Raw genomic sequence first — 24,008 nt, 5'->3', positions numbered from 1 at the left:
CGCCCAGTCTTAGCACTTAACCTTTCATCTATTTCAGACAGTGGGCCACACCAGACCTCTCGCCATGGTTCTCCGATGGGAAATTTTTTTGGGCTGCGAGGCAATCTAGATGCGGCCGGGAAGTACCAACAACGAACCTTCATTCGCTGGTGGCCGTGTGCCTGGCTTGATCCGAGCTTTCGAAGCCGAGAGCCGTTGTGGGCAGATGGGACATGGATGTATATAAAGGCGTTCAACCTCGACGACAGTAAAGGCTCTTCTCTTCTTTCTACCACCAACCCTTGCATTCTTTTCACCAGGATCAACGATCCATTCGTTCTCTTACTTTCCCACTTCATTGATTGAAGTCTGGACATTCTTTTCACACCTTACCCTCATTCAATCCTTCGGAAGTTGAAGAACGCTGTGCGTTTATTTAAAACACCAAATCACAACCAACAAAATGTCTGTCGCTAGAACTGCTGGTTTTGCCCTCGCCTCCGCGGCCATCGTCGCCGGTCACGGTTATGTCACGGGAATCGTCGCTGACGGCACATACTACGGCGGTTACCTCGTTAACCAGTACCCTTACAGCAACGACCCCCCTGCAGTTGTTGGATGGGCTGAGGATGCTACCGACCTGGGTTTCGTTGATGGCTCCGGCTACACCTCTGGCGATATCATCTGCCACAAGGACGCTACCAACGCCCAGGCTTCTGCCACCGTCGCTGCTGGTGGCACCGTTGAGCTGCAGTGGACTGAGTGGCCTGAATCCCACCACGGTGAGTACAAACTTTAGCTCTCTGAACATCGCATTCACTTATACATGCAAAGGTCCCGTCATCGACTACATTGCCAGCTGCAACGGTGACTGCACAACCGTCGACAAGACCACCCTCGAATGGGTCAAGATTAGCGAGAGCGGTCTCGTTGACGGCAGCTCTGCCCCTGGCACCTGGGCCTCTGACAACCTGATCTCCAACAACAACAGCTGGACCGTGACCATCCCCAGCAGCCTCGCCGCCGGTGGCTACGTCCTCCGCCACGAGATCATCGCCCTCCACTCCGCCGGCAACGAGAATGGCGCCCAGAACTACCCCCAGTGTGTCAACCTCGAGGTCACTGGCGGTGGCAGCGCCTCTCCCTCTGGTACCGTCGGTACTGAGCTTTACACCCCCACTGACCCTGGTATCCTGGTCAACATCTACACCTCCCTCGACTCCTACACCATCCCCGGCCCTGCTCTCTGGGACGGTGCCTCTTCCAGCGGCGGAAACAGCGGCAGTGGTAGCGCCTCCTCCAGCGCCGCCGCCACCTCCACCCCTACCACTCCCAGCGTAAGCGTCCCTGTCATCCCCACCGCTAGCTCTGGTGCCTCCTCTACCCCTCTCGTGCCCACCCCCAGCGCGCCTGCTGTGACCCCTTCGGTCCCTGCCGGCAACCAGGCCCCTCAGCCCACTTACACCTCCACCTACATTGAGACTGAGACTTTGCCTGGTCAGACCGTTACCTCCACCACGACCGAGTACGCTTCCGAGCCTACCCAGCCCGCTGTCGAGACCCAGGTTGCTCAGCCCTCTGAGACCGAGGCTGCCACATCCACTTCCACTGTCACCGAGACTGCCTCTGCCACCGCCGCCCCGACTGGCTCCTCTGGCTCTAGCTCTGGATCTGGCTCCAGCAGCACCGAGCTCCCCACCGACAGCTCCAGCCTCTCCGACTACTTCTCCTCCCTGAGCGCAGAGGAGTTCCTCAACCTTCTGAAGGAGACCCTTAAGTGGTTGGTCACCGACAAGGTCCACGCTCGTTCCCTCCACTAAGCTACTCTTGAGCCTAGCTCACAAGAGCTTACCTGGATGCCGGAAACGAATATAGACCTCTTGCTTTGCTTTTCCTTGTGCTTTTATTCGTCTCTTCTTCTTACCTCTAATGGACCCGTTTAGTCGGCGAACTGTTAGGTGGTCCTATTTCTTGCTTATAATGGGATCCGGCATCCTGTTTATGTACCTATACTACTTGGCATAGCGGATAGGATAGTGGGAACTCGTCCTCCTTTGCTACTTCATTCACGGTTCTGTATTAAAAGAATTCTTTGCGTAGAGAATGTAGGTACCTAATTGAAGGTAATACCGGCAGATATTAATGGAATAGGTAATCATCCGCACATAAGTCCCTATTTATAGTTGCTCGAGCACCTATTAGAAATACATTCTGTTTGACCCTCCGGTGGCCATGATTTCTAACTCTTCGTACTCGCACCGTACTCGCACAGTAGAAAACAACAATGCAAAGCATACTTAAATGTTCGTGTTTGAATGTCTTTTAATTCTCAGGCGAGCGTCCGCATTCGTACGACTAGCCATGAACGCCATAATCTCATGAATCAAGGCAGTATCCCTCTGTAGATGGTATTTGTTTTGAATAAACTCCTCGCCATTCTCAAAGAATCTAGTCCCACAACCAGCATATCGCTCACCGAATGGACGGTTCTGCCGATAACAGAAGAAATAGACATCCAAGCCGTGAAATACCACCACCCAGCAGTATCCATTCTCGACGTTCCATCGCTCAGCCGAAAGCCCATCCAGCTCCTCCATAGCATTAGACCAGTCCTGTGTGTCATGTACAACACATGCCAGGAGGTGGTCTGCAATACGTGCAGGGCGTTGACCGTCACGGCCCATACGAAGGTAGTGTTGGACCCTGAGGACGACGCTGCCGGCCGCTTGGATGCGGCTTTGCGTAATGATCCAGCCGTTGATTATGGGGAAGTAGCCCGCAAGCAGGGCGGTTCCTAGTCCTTTCATGGAGACGCTGCGCTGTGGCTCGGGGTCATTCTTTATGGAATCGAAGAGTGCATGGAAGATGGGCAAATCTAAGTAAGTTTCTTCCATCGTTGTTGGTTATGCTGCTGTGTTGCTGATTAATATTCTGGTCTCACCGAATGTATGGGAACATACATCGTTTATGGTGAATTTGCGCTTGGTTAATCATGTAATGGATGGGTACAAATGTTTGTTTTGATGCAGAACCACAATGCAGCATGTAGTGAGCGGCGGGCTGACATCGCGGGAGTCGCAAGATCAGTCATTTTCTCATCATTCGGAAGGTACGTTGGGCCATTCTTGCTACCAAAACCGGTAGTAAGTATATACTACAGTTTCTCTGGGATAAGTACCTTCGTGAGTTTGCCTCAGCCGCCTAAATTCCCGGCTAAATCGTAGAATGAAGAGATCATAGATTGCCCACCAATAGCACGTTTTGAGGGGCGCTGCGACCTCATTTATATTTATATAAGCCTAGAACCGCCAGTTCAGCAGAAATTTGAGGGGAAGTTCGGGTAGATCTATTTTCTTGAAGTTCACTATAATGTACTTGCAAGCATTGTCCACAGTCGCGGCGTTCGTTATGTCCTTATCCAATGCGAAAAGCTCAACGTACACAAACCCTATTCTTCCCGGATGGCACTCAGACCCTAGCTGAGAAGACAATACTTTCTTTTGCACGACTTCATCTTTCCTCACAGTGCCGGGTACCCTGTGTCCGCGAGCAGAGATCTCGTGAAATGGAAACTTGCCAGTCATGTCGTTACCCGAGTTTCCCAAGTACCGGAGATTGCGAACAGTACCTCACAGACGCAACAAGATGGTCTATGGGCTTCAACATTAGATATCGCAAGGGGAAGTTCTATCTTCTGACCTCATATGTCTCGATGTATCCCGATTTCGGGTTCAAAGGGCTGCTTTTCTCGACCGAGGAAATTTACTCGGACGAAGCGTGAAGTGAGCCGCGGAGGTTTGAGATCGGGGACATTGACCCTGATATCTTCTGGGATGAGAATATAACCGCCTATATCTCATACGCGGGCATCTCTCAGACAACGCTTGATCTTGAGACGGAGCAAATTGGACCGGCATAGGATACGGAACCGAACGGGTGTTGGTCTCCCGGAGGGGCCGCATATCTATAAGAAGGACAACTGGTATTATCTCCGCATTGGCGAAGGAGGTACCGAACTTGGTCACCGGCAAGTCATTGCTCGGTCACACTCTGTAACTGGGCCGAATGAAGGATATGCCGGAAATCCCATTTTGACGAATTTCAATACGACGGAGTACTTCCAGACTGTCGGCCATGCAGACCTTTTCCAGGACGGCAATGGCAATTGGTGGGGAGTAGTGTTGGCAACACGCTCTGGTCCGGCTTGGAGAGTATACCCTATGGGGCGAGAGACTGTTTTGTTCCCCGCAACTTGGAAAAGGGGTGAGTGGCCTGTCCTTGAGCCTGTACGAGGGCGAATGACCGGTTGGGAGCTGCCGCGACCTTCCTGTCAGATTCCAGGCGACGGGCCATATGTTTCTGCTCCAGATTGAATCGACTTTGTCCCTGGATCCTCAATACCTGACACTTTCTCTTCTGGCGATTTTCCAGAACAGATTCCTTTGCTGTATCCCCACCCGAGCGACCGTACTCTCTGCGTTTGCTGCCATCAAGTCTTAATATTACTGGCCTTAGTGCTGCCGGGGAGAGGATCGAGAAAACGCCTATCACGCTGATAATGCGTCGACAGAGTCATACATACTTCACTTATAGCGTAGAAGTATCGTTTGTTCTGGCGGAGGAAGGAGAGGGAGGAAGGAGAGGAAGTAGGTATGACAGTCTTCCTAACACAGTATCAGCACATGGACTCGGGAATTGTTCTGCTCCCAGTCTCTGAAGGATGGTCCCTCACTTGCGCTGCCAGTCGACCTTGCTGGACGATTTGAATACACCAGCAACACAGAATGTCAGTCCCCGGAACTACCATCCAGGCCATACCACTTTCAAAGGATATTCGAGTCCGGCTGCAGGTTCAGGCTGCGCATGACACCCACTATAATCTGTCTGCTGCGCTGCCAGGACGCGAAGATTTTGACTTTATTTACCCTGTGGAGACTGTTCTTGTTAGCGGAGGAACTGGAAGATTTACCGGTAAGTGTACTCTAGTGACTGCCTTGACTTGGCTGACTTTGTAGGCGTTCTTCTGGGAGTCTATGCCACAAGTAGTGGGAGATCAGGCTCACGCCATCGTATATCAGTAGATGGAGATATGAAGGCCACGGCCAGAGAATAGAAGAGTAAATTGTCGCAAGGCCAGGCATATCTTTCACCGAGAGTGTTAGACCGTAAGTGTGGCAGGAACACAAACAAACAACATCGCCTGCTTCCCTCACCTCCGTCCGTTCGAACATTTTCCCTTAAGACCCTCCTTCATTTCTCTACTGCCTCATTCATAGCTAGTTCTTCGAGCTTGCGCAATATTGTCTGTTCTATGAGCAAAGGCACCATTACGAGCATTATCATATTCTCTTGAGAGGAATTTGGTGCACATCGATCCCAATCACGATGACCTCCAAAGGTGCCAGTGACACGTCCGGCCAGCCAGGTCAGAAGAGTTACTATAAGACCGTGAAAGAAGGCGGTTTCGAAAATTTCCAGCATTTCATGCAAAGTCACAACCTCAAGATGTACAACGACGATGATATCCAACTTGGAAAGGAAATCCTCCGTCGCTACGAAGAGTACGACAGGGCCTGTGCGGACAATACGTCTTACATCACCCATGAATCTTTCGAGAATGACAAGCCTACCGAGGCCAACGCCGAAGCCTACGATTCGGACTCGGACTCAGATCCTCCAAGCGGAGTATACCTCGGTTGTTATGAGACTAGAGAAGAAGAAGAAGAAGATGATGATGATGATGATGACGACGGCGATGCTGCTTCCGGCGAGGAAGGATGTCGTCTCGATGCAGTATACAGTCATTCCGAATGGGGTGTGGATGAGCCGGAGTTCGAAGGTTATCCCGCGTTTTCGGATGACGAAGAGGCATTTGGTCAGGACGGCTGGAGTAATGAGGCTGACTACGGCGAAGATGCGGCCGGTGGATACGATGGGTACGATGGGCACGATTGTGAGGACTGGTAGACATGTTGTCTTGCAAGACAATACAGTGGTTGCGCTTGGGTAAATCGTCCTTTAAGCTTGTCAAGGACCACAGGAACTAACATTGAGGTGCCTAGCGTTATCCGATATTTCTTTGAATGTTATGAATTTATGTTTGCGGCGGTACCTAGTTGGTACAGGGTGTGATTGAGGGACAAAGAGTTGTTCGTGATAGCCTCTACTCTCTCACGTACTAGGGAAACCTCCATGATTAGCCCCCTAAGCGCGCAGCCTCTTGCATGGGGAATGCCCACTCCGAGCCCTTCGGAAAGCATAATCAGGTTACTTCATACTTTTCCGTGTAAGGACTCTTTGAATCATCCTGCATCATAGTACTTTGTGTGCGACGCCACACTTTGCCCAAGAAACACTGAGTCATATGAAATCACGGACAGCCGGTTGCACGAACAAGCATGCAGAAGATGGCGGTTGATGAATCATACCTATACCTGCAGGTTTCTGAGTCATCCTGCCTAGGAAACAGTTTGTAGTCCCGGTTTGTCGGCCTGGAGCTCAAGCGGGGACTCGCGGGCGATTGTTGTTGCGGGGTTGAAAATCCAGCCTTTCTGACCATCAAATACTTAACTCCCTCCTACCCCTTCTTAACACATCACCTCACTCGGGCTTTGCAGGTAGCTAGATCAACAGAGCATCTATCTGAGTTCATACCTAGATTGGCATACAGTAAAGCTTTCTGCTGGCATCATGTTCAAGAAGAAGCCAACCGTAAGTGCTACCCCGCATCGCAAGCTCCTCCATCTGCGAAAACAACGAAGAACAGTTATCTCATATTCGTATCACAGATCAAAAACCTCTCTCCACTGCGATCCTCGGACCGGCGCAAATTAGCTGATCAGATTATCAGCGACTACAGGATTGCGATACCATCGACGCCCGGTGAGGCTAGCGACGTCACTCCAACAAATCCCGCACAACCAACCCTCACATCCATACGCAATGCCCTCCTCCCCGAAAACTGCCTCTCTGCACGCTTCACAACGACCGCCGGTCCTGATTTACGCGAAGTCCAAGGCACCGTATACGTTGGCACCCACAGCGACGGCGACGAGCGAGTCCTCTGGTTCAAGATCGATCAAGGGCCCGGCGCTGAAAAACGTCTATACCCCACCGTGTACATGCTCTGGCATAATGCAAACATCGTGCCATTGCTCCACACACCAGAGTTTGTTATGGGGAAGCTCCGGTCTGGCGCGGACCTGATGACTCCGGGCCTGGCAAATGAGCCTCCGTTTGATGAGCGCGCAGTCAAGGGAGCAGTTGTCGCGGTGGCGAGCTTGGATAGGGTGGCTGTGCCGTTGTTTGTGGGGGTTTGCGAAATTGATGTTTCTGCTCTTGGGGAGGTTCAGGGGACAAAGGGACATGCTGTACGGGGTATTCATTGGGAGGGGGATGAGTTGTGGGCGTGGAGCCCGTCCTCGAGACCTGGTGTTCCTGCTCCAGAGTATCTGGAGGGGTGGGATGAGGTGGAGGAAGAGAGAGAAGCTGGTATTGAGGAAAAGGTTCAAGGGCTAGAGTTGGAAGATAAAGATGGTCAGGAAGTCGAAGCAGACGCTGCAGAGCCTGCTCATGAAGCGGCGGAAGAGCCGATTGCCGAGAAAGAGCCTACAACGAAAGGTACGGTTGCCGTTGCTACCAGACTCAAAATACTAATAGGAGCAGAAATCGATGATGCATTCGAAAAGGCCTTTCTTTATTCTCTATACAAACTAAAGCAGGACAACCCATCAACACCCAACCATGGCCTGTCTCTCCCTATCTCGCCGTCAGCATTCATGGCAAACATGATCACCCCGTATCTCCCTGTATACACCGCACAGCAAGCTCAGTATTACCAAATCAAGAAAACAAGCTGGAAGAACGTGAAGAAGTTCCTTTAGAGCACACTGGCGGCCGTTACTAGAGATCCCCAAGGACGCAGCGGGCAGGAAACCGTTATTCTTGACGTGGACTTTGACGACCGCCGAGTCGTCAACTTCACTCCGTACAGGCTCCCGAACAAGAATGCAGTCGAAGGCGCAGGAAAGTCGTCAAATGCGGCTGGCAAGAAGCCCGCAACAGCTGCAGACGGCGACCCCTCCGTGGGCCAGACGCTTACAGTGCAAACCTTATACCGACCAACAGCAAAGCTCACGCCGACAATGTTTCCTCCTCTCTCCAGCACACACCCCAGCAATTACTATAAACACTCCGACGTCTCGAAACAAATAGACGAATACATCCAGGCTCAAGACCCTCCGATCATCGATTCGCAGAACAAACGCATCCTCACCCTCACCCCATTTCTAGCAAACACTATATTTACTTCCTCTTCAGCAGACGACAAGAATACCGTCTCCCGGGGCAAGACAACCCGCGACTTCCTCCTCAAGCGCCTGACCGAAGACTCCACCCTTCTGGCGCCGCACTATGCCATCCTTAAACCAGGCCAAACACTCTCTGACGTTAAGCCCAAAGCCGGGGCAGCGCCAAAAGCCCTTGTGACTGTCGAACGCCGCACGGGCTCAAAGACAGTTACGAAAGTCTCGAACCTAGAGGTCTTTGGCATCATACCAACTCTTCTCGCTGAAGAACTGCAGAAAAAGTGCGCCAGCAGCACAAGTGTTTCGCAAGCCACCGGCGCTCCCAAGGGAGTAATGGAAGTCCTGGTCCAGGGTGACCAACGCAAAGTTATAGATACCGCGCTCACTAGGCGGGGCCTAAAGACGCAGTGGATCGAGGTGGTGGATAAGACGAAGAAGAAAAAATAATCATCCTTAGGTACTTTGTGTTGATGACGGATAGTCCTAGATATGATAGTTGGAATACCCACAGAGTCGGCTTCAAATAGGGCTATATTGTATTATAGGGAGATTTATCCTCCGTGCGGCTGTATTTCTCCCGAGTACCGATGCAATCCAGTATATTGGATCCTCAGTCGGAGCCAGTCCGACCCCTCCACCCTCCCCCTCATCCCAGCAGTATATCAGTCCGAAAACTCCCGCACCACGTATATCTTGCTTAGAACTTCTTAGAATATACAACTATCTAACTCACTGTACATATCCAACTTAACTTTTCATACAGAGCATAAAGACCTAGCGCCGAAATGCCCGTTTACCACATCGGTACCCTTCCCCTCTCCCCGCATGCCCTAGCCCCTATCTTCATAGTTCCTATTCTCCAATTCCCATTTCTCGCTAACGAAGTATTTATCTTCACCATACGATAGTCCTTTTCCGCCTCAAACAAGGCGTAACTCCTGCGCAACTTCAAACCTGGACCTCAACCGCCCAATCCATGGTCGGCAAGATCCCTGGCCTGCTCTCGCTCAAGGCCGGCGGACCGCTGCCAATCTGTGTTCCGCGTGCGAAGGGCTTCGATATGGGCCTTGTTGCTGTGCTAGAGAAACCCAGTGATTTGGAGGGATACGCGGTGCATCCGGCGCATCTAGAGTGAGTCTTCTGCTTATTTTATACACCTTTGGGGTGGTGGGGGTGGTGGGAGGGGTTCTAATTGACTCTTGGAACTTGGTTAACTCTTTCTGTGATACCAGGGTACATAAGATGAGGGAAGAGCTGTGTGAGGATACATTGGCTTATGATTTGGAGTTTTAGAGGTGGTACGTAGTTCCTTAGGTATGTATCTTGACCAACGCGCTCTACGCTACGTATACATGCTAACTCGTCTCCAAGATGAAGCAGGATGGTGGGGCGTTGAAAACAAGCTGGTATTGGTAACTTTTGCCATCCCGATTTAAGACAAAACTCATATAGCAGATATGCAAGTAGGTGAATGCAAGATCATTACTCCTTGGTGTCGACCTTCTTGGCAGGGTGTTCGGCGCTCGCCTCGTCCTCACGGGTACGCTTCTGACCTGCGTCGGCGGTGCTCTGCACGACAGGCACACCGCTATAACTGTTAGCATTTCTTGGTTGAGTAGCGAGGTTTGGTGGTAGTCTTACCGAGCATCCTTCTGGACCTCACGACGTTCGGGTTGCTCGTCCTGGCCGTTCTTGAAGCCTTGCTTTTGGTCCGCGTCGCGTCGTTCCCTCCAGTCACGGTTGTTGTCACGGCGTCCTCCACGACCGCCACGGCCGCCACGACCTCCACGACCACGAGCCCCGCCGCGGCCGCGGCCACCGCTGGGCTTGACGCGGCCGGCTTCGATTTCTCGTACCTTCTCGTCGCAGTAATCCTTCTTGCTCTTAATGATGAGCTCCTGATCCTTCCACTTGGGCATGGGGTCTAGTTCCAGGAAGGCCTTCTGTTTCTCCTCAGAGGCGAACTCAACGAAGACACTTCCCTTGAAGTACTTTTCGTTGGTGCGGCGGAGACGGATGGCATTTATGGGGCCGTAAGGGGCGAAGAAGGCTTCAATGTCAAGTTGTGTGGTAGGGGTCTCCTCTCCGAAACCCTTGGCGTAGATGCTACGGGCCATGGCCTTGTCCTCAAACACCTTAACGACAGTAGGGTCATGAGTGTCCTTGACGGTCTCAGGTAGAGGAACCTTGCGGCGGACGGCAGTGTCATTGTCTGTGAGTTCAAGGGTCTCGGAGTTCTTGAGCGCCTCAACAATGGCGCTGAAGGGCTGGAATCGGCGCATGCGCTTGAAGGAGTGGAGGAGCTCGAGGGGCACGGGGTTGTTCTTGCTACCGCCGACCTTGGAGAGTAGAAACTTGTCCATGGGCAGGTTGGAATCTGAGAAGTAGAACTCGACCTGCTTGCGAATCTCGACTGGGTCGTCCGTCTCCTTCTGTGTGGAGGGGTCGAACTTGCTCTCGTTGCGACGTCGGTTGGCCCGACCCCGGTCCTCTGCCTGGTTCCCATTCTCTGACTTTTCTGACTTCTCGCCGAGCTTAGCGGCAGCAGCGACAATGCGAGCTTCCTCCGCTTCCTCAGACTTGTCTGCGGAAGCCTCCTTGGCCTCCTCCTTTTCCGTGCCATTAACAGGGACCTCGGCTTCGCCCTTCAATTCTGCAAGCACATTCTGGACATCCTTCTCAGCTTCAGCGTTGGTCGCCTGGGCGGTAACCGGCTTCTGTTCGTCGGCCATAGCGAACTGATTTTCGCGACAGATGGTAACCGGGACGTGAACGACAAAAAGGAGAGGAACAGAAGACGGTGCTAGAAAGGAGCGAGCAGCGTTCTGGTATTATGACTCAGTTAGTAAGTATGCGCGCTAAGGTTTCAGCAAGGCTGAGTTTTGATTCATGACCGATAAGACAAATAGCGACAAGGAATCTCGGAGGGACATCGCGAACGGCCGACGCGCCGATGAGCGAGGCTGCATTCAAGCGCAAAATGCTGCAGCAGGACGGGTACCATCAAGATCCTTACCTCGAAATATCAATTAAAGATCCTATGACTCCTTCAAGACACACAGAAACTGGAACACTTTTCTCAGACAAAACAAGACGCTGAGGTGCGGCGGGGGAAATTTTCTGAGCTGCGGAGCTCAAAATGTCAAGTTTATGCCTGAGGCAGATAAGTCACCTGAGGCAGATAAGGGCCTGGGAAAATATGGCACTAACCTTTTCTGGCCGGGTTAGGTCTGCCTCCTTCCCAATTCGGCTTCTCATCAACACTACGACGCCGCTCAGCTATACACAGCAATCAACAGGCTCTATAAGTACAATAACTGCAAGGCAGACAATCTTTAGCTTGAGAAGATGAGAATTGACATTGTAGTCAGTGTTCGTGCAGTAATCTTGGGAGACCATGCTTGAACATGAGCCCTCAAGGTCGCCATACTCGCAGCGGGTTGTCCAGCGCTCCTGCCTTCTGGTGTCCGCGCCACTCGCCTGGCGATCTTCTACTGCGGTTTATCCTCGATCTACCTACATGTCTTGTTACATAGCCCGTTCTGCATACATAAGTCGGCAGTTTTATTTCCTCAGCATTGACTACGGCGCTATTTCTCTTCTCCCGCATATCGAGCACGCCGATGGCAACGGTCACGGTAGATGTCTACAGAACGCCGCTCGCCAGCAAGCAGTCTTTGACGAACTTCTAAAGTGCGCCTAGCCCCTTACCGTACGGAATCGAGAATCGGCGATGCCTCTATATTATACTACGGGGTCGCTAACCCTGCCGCACGACTCCCCAGAATGGGACGCCATAGCAAAGGCCAGCCGCGCGACACCCAAGTGGCCTGTTAGAGACGTGAGTCTACTGCTGCCTGCGTGGAAGGTCCCGCATCTAATCATAACTTCCAGATAATCTTCATCAGTACTATCAGTCCCTTCATGGTAGCGGCCTTCATAGAATGGATACTTTTCCTTGCCGCTTTCGTATACTGTCTCATTAAAGTATACCAGAAAGCCGACCACTGGAGCATCAGAGCTCTTGCTGTCATGATGATCATCCTTTTCTCAGCCCTAAGGTCGGTCTTCGCCGCAGTAGAATTATAGAAAGGTATGAGCTAATACGCTTGAAGGGGAATCTTCCTACCAGTCATGATCACAACACTTCCTTTTCCTCCGCATATCAAAGACAAGTTTCCCCCTGCTATGGTGTCGTTTCTTCAGTGGTTCGCGTTCTGGGCTTTTGCTGGACTTCTCACGGTACCATGGTTGTTCTGCGTTTACAGGATCGTCACCAACTCGATAGGCAAGACGCGAAGAATTCAAAAGGTCCTCGATGCCAAAACTGCGCCAAAAGTCGTCATCATCATGCCAGTGTACAAGGAAGAACCGGAAACGTTGATCAAGGCAGTTGATTCGGTCGTCGATAGTGACTACCCCGGGTGTTGTATCCATGTTTTCTTATCCTACGACGGTAGCCTCATTGACGAGCCATACCTTCGTGTAATTAACCACCTCGGCATTCCAATCTCACTTCGGAGCTATCCCCAAAGCATCGACGTGACATACAAAGGAGCAAGGATTACAGTTTCCCGGTTCAGGCATGGCGGTAAACGACACTGCCAGAAGCAGACATTTAGGCTCATCGATAAAGTGTACGCGGATTACCTCAAGGAGCATGATGATCTCTTCCTGCTTTTCATTGATTCTGACTGCATGCTGGACCGGCTTTGCCTTCAGAATTTCATGTACGACATGGAGTTGAAGCCGGGAAGCAAGCGCAATATGTTAGCTATGGCCGGGATCATTACGTCAACTACCGAAAAAAATTCTCTCATTACCGTCTTGCAGGATATGGAATACATACATGGACAACTCTTTGAGCGATCGGTTGAGTCCGGCTGCGGCGCAGTAACTTGCCTTCCAGGAGCGCTGACGATTCTGCGGTTTTCTGCCTTTCGCAAAATGGCCAAATACTACTTTGCAGACAAGGCTGAACAATGTGAAGACCTGTTCGATTATGGTAAATGCTACTTGGGCGAAGATCGCTGGCTTACCCATCTCTTCATGATCGGAGCACGGAAGCGCTACCAGATTCAGATGTGCACCACCGCGTTCTGCAAGACCGAAGCAGTGCAGACGTTCAACAGCCTGTTGAAGCAACGCCGACGATGGTTCCTTGGGTACATAACCAACGAAGTTTGTATGTTAACGGACGTTCGATTGTGGAGACGATATCCTCTCTTGTGTTTGGTTCGCCTGTTGCAAAACACTATCCGAACAACGGCATTGCTTTTCTTCATCCTGCTCATATCGATTATGACGACATCCAGTAGAGTTGACGATTTGCCAGTGGGCTTCGTTGTGATCTCGCTAGCTCTCAATTACACGCTCATGTTCTATTTCGGTCTGAAGCTCAAAAGATACAAGGCCTGGCTCTACCCAATGATGTTTATTCTGAACCCTTTCTTCAACTGGCTGTATATGGTCTATGGAATATTTACTGCAGGCCACCGCACATGGGGAGGGCCAAGGACCGACGCCGCTAGGGCCGATGAGTTTACTACCCCCGAACAAGCCGTGAGGCAGGCAGAGGCACAGGGAGACGAGCTGAACGTCGAGGTAGAAACTTTTCGATCAGCAGTTGAAGGAAAAGGAGTGCCTGTCCACCCGTGGAAGAAAGTCACCGGACGCTTCTCAAATGGAGATCTTATGCCTATTAAAGGAGGGATGGTCAATGATACCGAGGCTGGCTTGACGAAGTTCTTGTCGCCCCTTCCAGAAATACCTCAGATTGGCCTACATCCACCGTGGTCCACAGAGTCCGTACTGTCTTCTGTGGAATCTATCGAGATGCCACATAACGTCGAGAGCCTGATGAATGACGAGAAATATTACCTTAGTCGCAAGGCTCAAGAGACCTCAACGCCTCGTCGCAGCGTAGAGTCATTTCACGATTCTCAGAACACAAATGATCCCCGACTACCAATTCCAAGCGGTGATGGCAACCGTGCCATCATAGAAAACAGATTGGCCAGTCCAGCGCCGTCACTGGATTCGACAACAACAGCAACAGAAGCCACCAAGTCAGTGGAGACACCAGAAGATTGTCAAACTACGGGGTCATCATGTCCACCGAACGAGTCCAGTAATCGCCTTACAATGGCCAGATGTGTCTCGAATACAGAAGTCTCCCAAACGCAGCGCTTGAGCAAGACCCCGAGTCCGGCAAAGTCACGAAAGCGAGGAACAGTTGCCTGAGAATAGTGTTGAGGCGATTCAGGCAAGGCAGGGCAAGTGACGGTAAACAGAAGGGATATTATGTACTTTTAGGGCATTGGTACAAACCGGTTAGCATGATTATACTGGAAGTGTGTCCTTCATGTTTTTATTAGCAAAGAAAATCCCTAGTCATACATCTCTCGGCTACCACGGAGTCATCTCGATGTAGTCCCGTTCATTCCTTATGGCAATCTTTAGCTGTAAGTGCGACATTTGGAAGCCTATTCTCCATACTGCGTTGCCAACCACCTCACCCTCTTGGCTGGTAAAACGGCTATAATATCTTAGCTAATTGATGCAAACTATTACATAATGCTAATGCGCGTATATCTTGGCCTTGGTTTCCTTTATCTAATTATGAAGTAAGATTCCTATGAATGCACGAATCCGAGACCTGTACCACACGCAAAGCACCCCTGCGGGAGAGGACTTTAGGTGATAGTTATACTCTTGGCTTGGTTTAGGTAACTAATCTTGGCAGCTACTGGTTTAGGACTAGACTTACCATATCGATAAGCGACCAGCCCCTCCAAGCATAGATTCTGCCGTAGATTGGTAAGGCGGTCAATGAGGGGCGTCCAGGTGTCCAGCATGAGCCAGAAGGTTCGATGGGCATCGGCCAAGCATCAAGGCTGCACAAAGACAAAATATCAACGCAAAGGTTTCTCGCTCAAATAGATTTGGGCTTTTGCAAACGTACATATTAGACGTCGAAGTCTGGATTTTTGATTTCAAATTGACCAGCGTGTTCTTGCGAATCCTGGAAGTGGATCGAAAGGAAAAAGTCTTGACCGCTTGACGACCCAGAAGTGCCCACGTTGTTGGCCCTAGCCACACCTCCAGATACCTAAGAACAGATCCTCGAGTGGCGCCGCTGCTGCAAATTATTATTACCATCACTCATTCTCCCCTCTCACCTCTCGCTCTCTTCTCCATCTCCCTCCCGATTCCCCCTCCTACCATCTATTCACCCCCGCATTTCAGATTTCCGTCACAATGTCTGTCGTCGGTATAGATTTTGGTGCCCAAAGCACCAAGATTGGTGTCGCCAGAAACAAGGGTATTGACATTGTGCGTATCAACGCCCCGCCGCTCAATTTTACTGTCGAGGGACGCTAAGCTAACATATTCTCAACAAATAGATTGCCAACGAAGTCTCCAACCGACAGACACCGTACGTTCTTCTCTATTTTGTTTTTGCTTTGACTTTGAGACTAACTTTATTCAACGATTAGTTCCCTTGTTGGATTCAGCGCTAGAAGCAGACACATTGGTGAAGCCGCGAAGACACAAGAGACCTCCAACCTCAAGAACACAGTTGGAAACCTCAAGCGCCTGATTGGCCGCGCTTTCAGCGACCCCGAGATTCAGATCGAGCAGGAATACAGCGTTGCACAGCTTTGTGACGTCAATGGCCAGGCCGGTGTTGAAGTCAGCTATCTGGGCAAGAAGGAGAAGTTCTCTGCCATCCAGCTGGTCGCCATGTATCTGACCAAGATCCGCGATATCACCTCCAAAGAATTGAAACTCCCCGTCACAGATGTCACAATCAGTGTTCCCGCTTGGTTCACCGACATCCAGCGTCGCGCTATGCTCGATGCCAGTGAGATCGCCGGTCTTAAGGTTCTTCGACTGATCAACGACACCACCGCTACCGCCCTTGGATATGGTATCACCAAGCTTGACCTTCCTGGCCCTGAGGAGAAGCCCCGAAGGGTCATGTTTGTCGATATCGGTTACAGTGACTACACTGCCACTATCGTCGAGTTCCGCAAGGGTGAACTTAACGTCAAGGCCACTGCCTGCGACCGTCACTTTGGTGGTCGTAACTTCGACAAGGCCTTGACTGACCACTTCGCCGATGAGTTCAAGGAGAAGTTCAAGATTGATATCCGCACCAACCCCAAGGCCTGGGCCCGTACCCTTGTGGCTGCCGAGAAGCTCAAGAAGATTCTGTCTGCCAACACAGTCGCTCCTATGAGCATCGAGTCTCTCATGGAAGACATTGATGTTCGCGCTATGGTCAAGCGTGAGGAGCTCGAGGACATGGTTAGGCCTTTGTTGGACCGTGTTACCGTTCCTTTGGAGCAGGCTCTCGCGGAAGCTAAGCTCAAGCCCGAGGACATCGACTTCGTCGAGATGGTTGGAGGCTGCACTCGTGTCCCTGCCATCAAGCAAGCGGTCAACAAGTTCTTTGGCAAGAACCTTTCCTTCACACTCAACCAGGATGAAGCCATTGCCCGTGGATGTGCTTTCAGCTGCGCTATTCTTTCCCCCGTTTTCCGTGTCCGTGACTTCTCCGTTCACGACATCGTCTCCTACCCCATCGAATTCACATGGGAGCAGTCTCCCGACATTCCTGACGAGGACACCAGCCTTACCGTCTTTAACAAGGGCAACGTTATGCCATCAACCAAGATCCTCACCTTCTACCGCAAGCAGCCTTTCGACCTCGAGGCTCGCTATGCCAATCCCGAGGCGCTTCCTGGCAAGGTTAACCCATGGGTTGGTCGCTTCTCTGTCAAGGGAGTCAAGGCCGACGCCAATGATGACTTCATGATCTGCAAGCTCAAGGCTAGATTGAACTTGCACGGTATTCTGAACCTGGAGTCCGGATACTACGTTGAGGACGTCGAGGTTGAGGAGCCTGTTTCTGAGGAGGGCGAGAAGAAGGACGGTGATGTAAGTTCCCAGCCAAGTTTATTTTTCGTTTGATAGTCTTGCTAACTTCGTGCTAGGCCATGGAAACTGACGCGGCTGAACAGCCCAAGAAGACCCGCAAGGTCAAGAAGCAGGTCCGCAAGGGCGACCTTCCCATCTCCAGCGGTACTGCTCAGCTTGAGCAATCTCTCAAGGACACATGGCAAGAGCGCGAGAACTCCATGTACATGGAGGACAAGCTGGTCGCCGAGACTGACGAGAAGAAGAACGAGCTCGAGGGTACCATCTACGAGCTGCGTGATAAGATCGATGGCGTCTACGCCGAGTTCGCTAGCGAGGAGGAGAAGGATAAGCTGCGATCTAAGCTGACCGATTTAGAGGTATGTTTGCTTGAAGAAAGGCGTTTATGCAACTGTAACTAACTTTTCCAACGTAGGACTGGTTGTACGAGGATGGTGAAGATGCTACCAAGTCCGTTTATGTGGCTAAGCTTGATGAGATCCGCTTCGTTGCCGGTCCCATCATCCAGCGCCACCGCGAGAAGCTCGAGGCCGAGCGCCAGGCTATTCTGAAGGCCCAGGAAGAGGAAGCTGCGAAGAAGCGTGCTGAGGAAGAGGCTAAGCGCAAGGCCGAGGAGGAGGCCAAGAAGGCCGCCGAAGAGGCTAAGAAAGCAGAGAACCCCGACGCTGAAATGAAGGACGCTCCTAACGAGGGCGAAGCCGCCCCCGAAAACGCGGATGCCGACAAGCAGTAGGCGGCCCGTCGAATAATCCACCCTTCTCAGTCAGTGAGACGATAATCGCCATGAATTACTCAATTTTGTCGGGTTACTCTATTATACCTTTTTTCTCCAATCCATGAAGCTACGGCAGTAAAACGATACTCATTTTATCTGTTTCTTGATGAACCCATTTCATACGAGATGCTGTGTACTGGATCAAGCTGCAGCCACGCATCGTGATGACGAGATGGACGGATTAGATCGGGCATGTGGATAGACTGTCGGCGAAAAGTTTATAAGCTCGCTAATACTAGAGGATTTAATACCTTGCGTATCCGTATATACCTCATGAGTTGCAGCGCGTATTGTTCACCTTCTATATTTTCTTTTCAGGATCTCGCATAGCCGCGAAATGAACCTAACTAACGCTCTTGAGACCTACTCAATGTAGTTAGACAGTCAGTATTGTTCATGTATTCAGATATATAGTTTCTGTTGTTCCCTGGGACTATCAGCGTATGACAAACTATTGAAAACCTATTGGCAATATTCTAGACGACGTATCCTAACAAGCCCTTTGACAAGTCTACAGCGATGCCCTATATTTCTCGAAGATATATTTTGCCGCTGGACCTTATGCTTTATTTCTGGCCATCCACCTCCCGAAATGACACCTACAGTAGGGTTAACAACCAAAACACAAATACATCATCCAAAGCTTGATGATGATCCTCACTTAATACATAGAGATTTGCCCCTCTTAAGATTTTCAAACCCTAATCTCGGCTGGAAGCTGCCGGTCTGCAAGCTTACCGTGCATCTTCTCCAACTCGCAATGGCTACAATCACTGATTTTGCTACTAACCACGGTACAAACTGCCCAACACATAGGATGAATGTTCTTTTTGCACTCAGAGCTCCACCTTTGAGAACTGGCACTGTTTTGAAAGAGTTTTTCAGTCCGGGTTCGCCCGGCACTGACAACACCAGTCTGAGCAGGAAACAGTGCACAGTTCTTACGAATCCCAAAAACAAATATGCTACTTCTTACCTGACAGGCGTTAAGAATCGAACACAGTTGATACATAAGGCTTTGCCAAAGAGCCGGACAGCATTTGTCAAGTTATAATGTTTTGAACGGTTTGCGTTGAAAAACCGGGTAGCTACTTCTATTCTAGCCAGTCAAAAACGAACGTCATCTGGTCCCGTAGCTTAGTCGGTTAAAGCGTCAAGCTTATAACTTTCTCAAGAGGGAGTCTTGGCGATCGCGAGTTCGATCCTCGCCGGGACCAGTTCTTTTTTGCACTTTTATTTTCCGTCTAGTTTTTCGCGTATGACAAAGATCCTCTATTAAGCGAAACTACCACTCATTCATCTTCTACCAAAGTTCCCGGCATATCCGGTCCTGATAAACGTCATTAAACAACGAGGCTTAAAGCCTACCTGCCTTATAAGGGGTTAATAAAAGTGGGGACGACGGATCAGGCAAAATGGCACACGAGAGAGCGACGATCATGCTCATGGTTCTCAATATGCAGTGGACCCTGAACAAATGTATGCCGTCTACAGCAGAGTACCATTATTCTTTCCCCTGCGTCTTCAGGGTCTCGAGTAGTGAGGATCAATGCAACACTGGTGTCTGTGGATTGCTTCTGTCCCACCAATCACCCCTTCCCCTCAATAATTCGAAGGGGGTGAATTACGTAGCGTAGACCGGATTAATCTAGCTGAAGTTCAGTTCCTGAACCCCTTCTTCACTGTGGATCCCCCAGCTTTGACAAGGAAATAGAGATTAGCAGGAGCCTCGGCGTGGTTGAGTCTTGACGTTCCTTTTGCTTAGTGACTTCGACCCCTCGTGCTCCTCCCCTGTTCGTTTCCCGTTATCTCTTAACATCTTCACAGTTCTCTCATTTCAATCTCATACCTCTTACCATTCGTCTAGGTCTTCGTTCTAGGAGACTTGAGCTGGCCTAGCCGTTTGGGGAGTCAAATTGACAGCAATTTTTATCAAGTGGACGGTCCATCTTACTCTATCCTTACGCTTCATTCTTATTCTTCAGAACACAAAATCCCACGTTCTTTAACAGCAGAATGCGAACGAAAACGTGATTTCCCTACGACTCGTCTTTAACCTATATTTCCCTCCGACCCAAGATGCATAAGAAGGCTACACTGGCTCTCGCCAGTGCGATCTGTATCACAGCAGCCACAGGCCTCCCAGGTCCGGTCCTGGACAGCGCGCCGAAAGCGAGCGTTCACGGCAGTGTTCACGGCAGCATTCTAGGCACCGCCGCCGATATAAATGATCCATCTTATTTGTGGACCATGTATGGTCTGAACACATCGGAGGAATACAAGTACTTTCAGGAGCCGGGGAATGACGAGATCCACGCCCATTATGACTCGCGTTTCTTCAAAGATCCGGTTCCTAAAGAGCACCGTTCGCAAGTCTTGACACATATCATCCATTCGTATTTCGAGTTCTTTAACAGCCACAACCTAGAGACCTGGCTTGCGCATGGGACATTGTTGGGATGGTGGTGGAATGGCAGGGTTTGTGCTTTGCATCTCTGAAAACCGCACATATGGCTCACAATAGTAGATCATGCCTTGGGACTGGGATATCGATACCCAAGTCTCAGAAGCTACGCTATTCCGGCTCGCTGACGAATTCAACGGAACGGTGGCTCAATATAACACCACCAACCCCGACACGCAACACTCTTATCTTCTAGATGTCAATCCCTGGGCGCGGCAACGTGATCGCGGCAAAGGGCTGAACATCATCGACGCTCGGTGGATTGACATGCAGACAGGTCTCTACATCGACATCACGGGGCTCAGTAAACTCAACGAAGAAAAGCCGAACGAGTGGGGGTGCAAGAATAACCACAATTACATGCTTAGCGACATATACCCGCTTCGTGCATCCTTCTTCGAAGGCGTAGCAGCCAAGGTTCCTTACCGCTACGAGTCAGTCCTGATAGATGAGTACGGTGAGAAAGCTTTGTCAGAGACGCATTATAACGAGTGAGTTCACGGCCGGATATTGGCAGCCTAGAAGCTAATAGGTGTAGTTATACTTGGGTCTCCAAACAGGAGGAATGGGTTTCCGACGAAATTATCGCTGCCGAAGAGAAAAAGAAAGCGAAAGAAGGTGACAAGGACGGTCGTCAATACGAGTAGTCATTCATGTCTGTTCGAGTTGACTTTAATCGCGACGTATATCGTCAGGTTGGTGTCGCACGTACATTATGGGTGGAGTCCAGGGACAGGCGTTCGGGCTAGGTGGCATTTCTGATGATCTATATCTCTATCATTATAATTAAGAATATTATTCATCACTGGGAGATGTGCCTCTGGGTCCCATTCTTCCAATTACTTCGACGTATTCACTCCGTATCCAAACTTGAATTATCTCCGTACAATCTCCGGCTGACTAACCGAGGGTGGAAGGTGATCGAAGATCGACAGATTCATCATCAACGCCTCTGCCTACCTGCTTCCACGTCTCTATAAGATCATGTCGCTTGTACTCGCTCCTCAGAACACGAAGTATCGCAGAAATGGCTGACCCAACGCTTCTCACGATAAAAGTTCACCACCACGGCAACACCCACCCGATCACCCTCCCCAAAGACGCAACCCTCCAAGACCTCGCGACAATCCTCGCCTCAAACTTTCACATCCCTATTGAGAATCAGAAGCTTCTTATCGCGCCAAAACCAGGCATGCTGAAAGCGCCCTTTACATCAACTTACCTATCAGAGCTCCTCCCGCTTGACTCTCCCAAACTGAAGATTACGCTCCTCGGCACCCCAGCAAAGGAGATAGAAAGCCTAAACATCCAAGCTGCCGAGACGCGCCGAAGAGACGAGAGACGAGCCGCTGCTCAAGCTGAAGCTCGGGCGCACAGTCGCATTTCACCTCCAACCCGTTCAGGCGGCATTCACACCCTCTCCTCCACCAGTGCCAGCAACAACTACACTTTCCACACCCTTAAGCCACTTCCCTACCTTCCTAACCCCGCCCGCAGCCTCCAATTCCTCACACGCCTACGTGACGATCCAGGCATTAGGTCCGCAATGGCAAAACATCGCTTCTCCGTGCCGCTCTTGACAGAAATGGACCCCGCTGAACACACAACCTCCGAATCGCGCACGCTCGGCCTAAACCGCAACAAAGGCGAGGTTATTGAGCTGCGTCTCCGCACAGATGCTTACGACGGGTACCGCGATTATCGGACGATAAGACGTACGCTGTGCCATGAGCTTGCGCACTGTGTGTTTAGCGACCATGATCGCGATTTCTGGGACCTCACTAAGCAAATAGAGGGGGAGGTGGAGAGGGGCGATTATAGGAGCGGGGGAAGGATGGCAGGGGGAGACGAGTTCTATAATCCCAGTGATTGGGAGGTGGAAAGAGAAGGCGGCCATGTTGTAGATGGGGGTGGTGTTGTGGGGAGTTCGCAGGTCCTTGGGGGTAACAGTCAGGTTGGTGCTAGTGGTGGGGGCATGAGGGAGGTTCTTGCGAGGGCGGCGGAGGAAAGGGCTAGGAGGGCGAAGGAGGAGAAGAGGGATGGTTCTTCCTGATGGCGTTTGTCATGACTTTGCTTGTACTTCATTTTTAGCCTTATACCCATACACATGCATAGATTCGTTTTATAGACATGACGTGCTTGGTTTTTACTGAAAGCTAACAGATATTCAATAAGTCAACAGCAAAGCGCAAAGCTTAAACCTGCTCGTTTACAAATAATCCAGCCATGCCTTGACCAGTGCCAATGCACATACTCGTAACAAGTACCTTGGCCTTCGTTCTCCTCGCTTCGCTTAGAATAGTCGCGATTTGCCTCGCCCCAGTCGCGCCGAGCGGGTGTCCCAACGCAATTGCACCACCCCTAGGATTAACCTTCGCATGGTCCAGACCCAACTTTTCAACGCAATACACCGCCATCGACGCAAAGGCCTCATTAATTTCGTAGATATCTACGTCATTCTTGTCGAGATTGAACTTGCTCAACAGCTTCGGAATCGCAGCCGTGGGTCCAATGCCCATGACGCGCGGCGGGACACCCGCAACAGTCGCGCCGACGAATTTCGCCAGGATCGGCTGCCCAAGTTCAATCGCCTTGCTGCGTCTCATGAGAAGGACAGCCGCCGCACCGTCCGTAACCTGGCTCGAGTTTCCGCCGGTACTCTTATCACCGAACTGGGGGAACGCAGGTCGAATCTTTGAGAGGGATTCGACGGTTGTTCCATAGCGAACACCGTCGTCCTTGGTAAGAGTCACAGATCGTTCCTCGCCGGTCTTCGGATCCTTGACGCGGGTCGTTATCGGCACGATCTCATCATCGAACCAGCCCGCCTTCTGCGCGACCTCAGCTCTCCGGAAAGATTCCGCCGCGTACACATCCTGCTGTGCTCGGCTGATGTTGAAGTCCTTGCCGACATTCTCGCTTGTCTGCCCCATCGGCTGCATACAGTCCGCCGCCTCCTGGTTCTTCAGCACCTCTTCATTGAAAGGCTTGTTAAGCCTGTCACCGCCAGCGGACATGATCTCCGCACCAACAGCGACACCGATATCAATGGCCCCCAGCGAAATCTGATTTGCGATATCCTGGACTGCTTTCAATCCGGAAGAACAGAAGCGGTTCACCGAGGATGCGCCGGCTGTGTGTGGAATTCCAGCGGCGAGGGAGGCGGCCCGGACGAGATAGGCAGCTTTGCCATCATTGACATTGCCGAGGCAGACGTCTTCGATCAAGTTAGGGTCGATCTGGGACTTCGCGATCACTTCCTTCAGCAAGGCGTAGACAAGGTAATCGAGTTCTGTGTCTTTAAAGCCGCCCTTGCGAGCTTTTGTGAGAGGCGTGCGGAGGGAGAGGGTTATGACGACGTCGTCAGGATTCTTTTGCGTGCTGGATGATGGTTAGTCTTGCCTTGTTCTGTGCTTTAAGTGGTGGAAGTATGCGGATGGTAGGTGGCAACTGACATAGCGGCGACGCCCTTATTTCCTGGGCGGAGGTGAGAGAGGATGGAGTTTAGGCGTTCGGTGGCCATGTTGTAGTTATTGAA

The 24,008-nt window shown here is 51.0% G+C and overlaps 12 protein-coding genes across 12 annotated transcripts, besides 2 other annotated features; 9 read left to right on the top strand and 3 right to left on the bottom strand.

The window, feature by feature from the left end:
• Positions 1 to 7,899: part of a sequence feature (contig 1.15 1752..178329(-1)) that runs on past the window's edge.
• ANIA_01041 (uncharacterized protein) lies at positions 443 to 1,799 on the top strand (the record flags this gene model as incomplete). Its single annotated transcript, XM_653553.1, has 2 exons — positions 443 to 761; positions 814 to 1,799. The coding sequence occupies 2 exons, from the start codon at positions 443 to 445 to the stop codon at positions 1,797 to 1,799; spliced, it is 1,305 nt and encodes a 434-aa protein (XP_658645.1).
• ANIA_01042 (uncharacterized protein) lies at positions 2,046 to 2,873 on the bottom strand (the record flags this gene model as incomplete). The annotated part of the gene is made up of 2 exons (XM_653554.1): positions 2,046 to 2,092; positions 2,333 to 2,873. 2 exons carry the CDS (start codon positions 2,871 to 2,873, stop codon positions 2,046 to 2,048), a joined length of 588 nt encoding a protein of 195 aa, XP_658646.1.
• Positions 3,545 to 5,060, top strand: ANIA_01043 (uncharacterized protein; the record flags this gene model as incomplete). The annotated part of the gene is made up of 5 exons (XM_653555.2): positions 3,545 to 3,756; positions 3,899 to 4,242; positions 4,416 to 4,629; positions 4,755 to 4,950; positions 4,995 to 5,060. 5 exons carry the CDS (start codon positions 3,545 to 3,547, stop codon positions 5,058 to 5,060), a joined length of 1,032 nt encoding a protein of 343 aa, XP_658647.2.
• Positions 5,365 to 5,946, top strand: ANIA_10144 (uncharacterized protein; the record flags this gene model as incomplete). Its single annotated transcript, XM_050613248.1, has 1 exon — positions 5,365 to 5,946. The coding sequence occupies one exon, from the start codon at positions 5,365 to 5,367 to the stop codon at positions 5,944 to 5,946; it is 582 nt and encodes a 193-aa protein (XP_050469077.1).
• On the top strand, positions 6,670 to 7,862 carry ANIA_10139 (putative RNA binding protein Ligatin/Tma64; the record flags this gene model as incomplete). Its single annotated transcript, XM_050613247.1, has 3 exons — positions 6,670 to 6,690; positions 6,768 to 7,599; positions 7,645 to 7,862. The coding sequence occupies 3 exons, from the start codon at positions 6,670 to 6,672 to the stop codon at positions 7,860 to 7,862; spliced, it is 1,071 nt and encodes a 356-aa protein (XP_050469076.1).
• Positions 7,900 to 24,008: part of a sequence feature (contig 1.16 792..451587(-1)) that runs on past the window's edge.
• On the top strand, positions 9,262 to 9,420 carry ANIA_11290 (uncharacterized protein; the record flags this gene model as incomplete). The annotated part of the gene is made up of 1 exon (XM_050613246.1): positions 9,262 to 9,420. One exon carries the CDS (start codon positions 9,262 to 9,264, stop codon positions 9,418 to 9,420), a length of 159 nt encoding a protein of 52 aa, XP_050469075.1.
• ANIA_01045 (tRNA maturation protein LHP1) lies at positions 9,768 to 11,370 on the bottom strand (the record flags this gene model as incomplete). Its single annotated transcript, XM_653557.2, has 3 exons — positions 11,302 to 11,370; positions 9,927 to 11,110; positions 9,768 to 9,879 (listed from the first exon to the last, which is right to left on the bottom strand). The coding sequence occupies exons 2-3, from the start codon at positions 11,015 to 11,017 to the stop codon at positions 9,768 to 9,770; spliced, it is 1,203 nt and encodes a 400-aa protein (XP_658649.1). The 5' UTR covers positions 11,018 to 11,110; positions 11,302 to 11,370.
• On the top strand, positions 12,210 to 14,528 carry chsD (chitin synthase D; the record flags this gene model as incomplete). Its single annotated transcript, XM_050613245.1, has 2 exons — positions 12,210 to 12,362; positions 12,462 to 14,528. 2 exons carry the CDS (start codon positions 12,210 to 12,212, stop codon positions 14,526 to 14,528), a joined length of 2,220 nt encoding a protein of 739 aa, XP_050469074.1.
• hsp88 (Hsp70 chaperone Hsp88) lies at positions 15,300 to 18,261 on the top strand. The gene is made up of 5 exons (XM_653559.2): positions 15,300 to 15,620; positions 15,692 to 15,723; positions 15,785 to 17,231; positions 17,288 to 17,590; positions 17,647 to 18,261. Exons 1-5 carry the CDS (start codon positions 15,546 to 15,548, stop codon positions 17,962 to 17,964), a joined length of 2,175 nt encoding a protein of 724 aa, XP_658651.1. The 5' UTR covers positions 15,300 to 15,545; the 3' UTR covers positions 17,965 to 18,261.
• ANIA_01048 (putative mannosylphosphate transferase (Mnn4)) lies at positions 19,880 to 21,117 on the top strand (the record flags this gene model as incomplete). The annotated part of the gene is made up of 3 exons (XM_653560.2): positions 19,880 to 20,484; positions 20,534 to 20,961; positions 21,009 to 21,117. The coding sequence occupies exons 1-3, from the start codon at positions 20,086 to 20,088 to the stop codon at positions 21,115 to 21,117; spliced, it is 936 nt and encodes a 311-aa protein (XP_658652.1). The 5' UTR covers positions 19,880 to 20,085.
• On the top strand, positions 21,498 to 22,571 carry ANIA_01049 (putative zinc metalloproteinase; the record flags this gene model as incomplete). The annotated part of the gene is made up of 1 exon (XM_653561.2): positions 21,498 to 22,571. One exon carries the CDS (start codon positions 21,498 to 21,500, stop codon positions 22,521 to 22,523), a length of 1,026 nt encoding a protein of 341 aa, XP_658653.1. The 3' UTR covers positions 22,524 to 22,571.
• kat1 (putative 3-ketoacyl-CoA ketothiolase (Kat1)) lies at positions 22,596 to 23,993 on the bottom strand (the record flags this gene model as incomplete). The annotated part of the gene is made up of 2 exons (XM_653562.2): positions 22,596 to 23,851; positions 23,926 to 23,993. 2 exons carry the CDS (start codon positions 23,991 to 23,993, stop codon positions 22,666 to 22,668), a joined length of 1,254 nt encoding a protein of 417 aa, XP_658654.1. The 3' UTR covers positions 22,596 to 22,665.

This window comes from Aspergillus nidulans, chromosome VIII, assembly GCF_000011425.1.
Source record: "Aspergillus nidulans FGSC A4 chromosome VIII".
NCBI lineage: Eukaryota > Fungi > Ascomycota > Eurotiomycetes > Eurotiales > Aspergillaceae > Aspergillus > Aspergillus nidulans.
The sequence above is the reverse complement of the archived record's forward strand: the minus strand, read 5'-3'. Positions and strand labels throughout refer to the sequence as shown.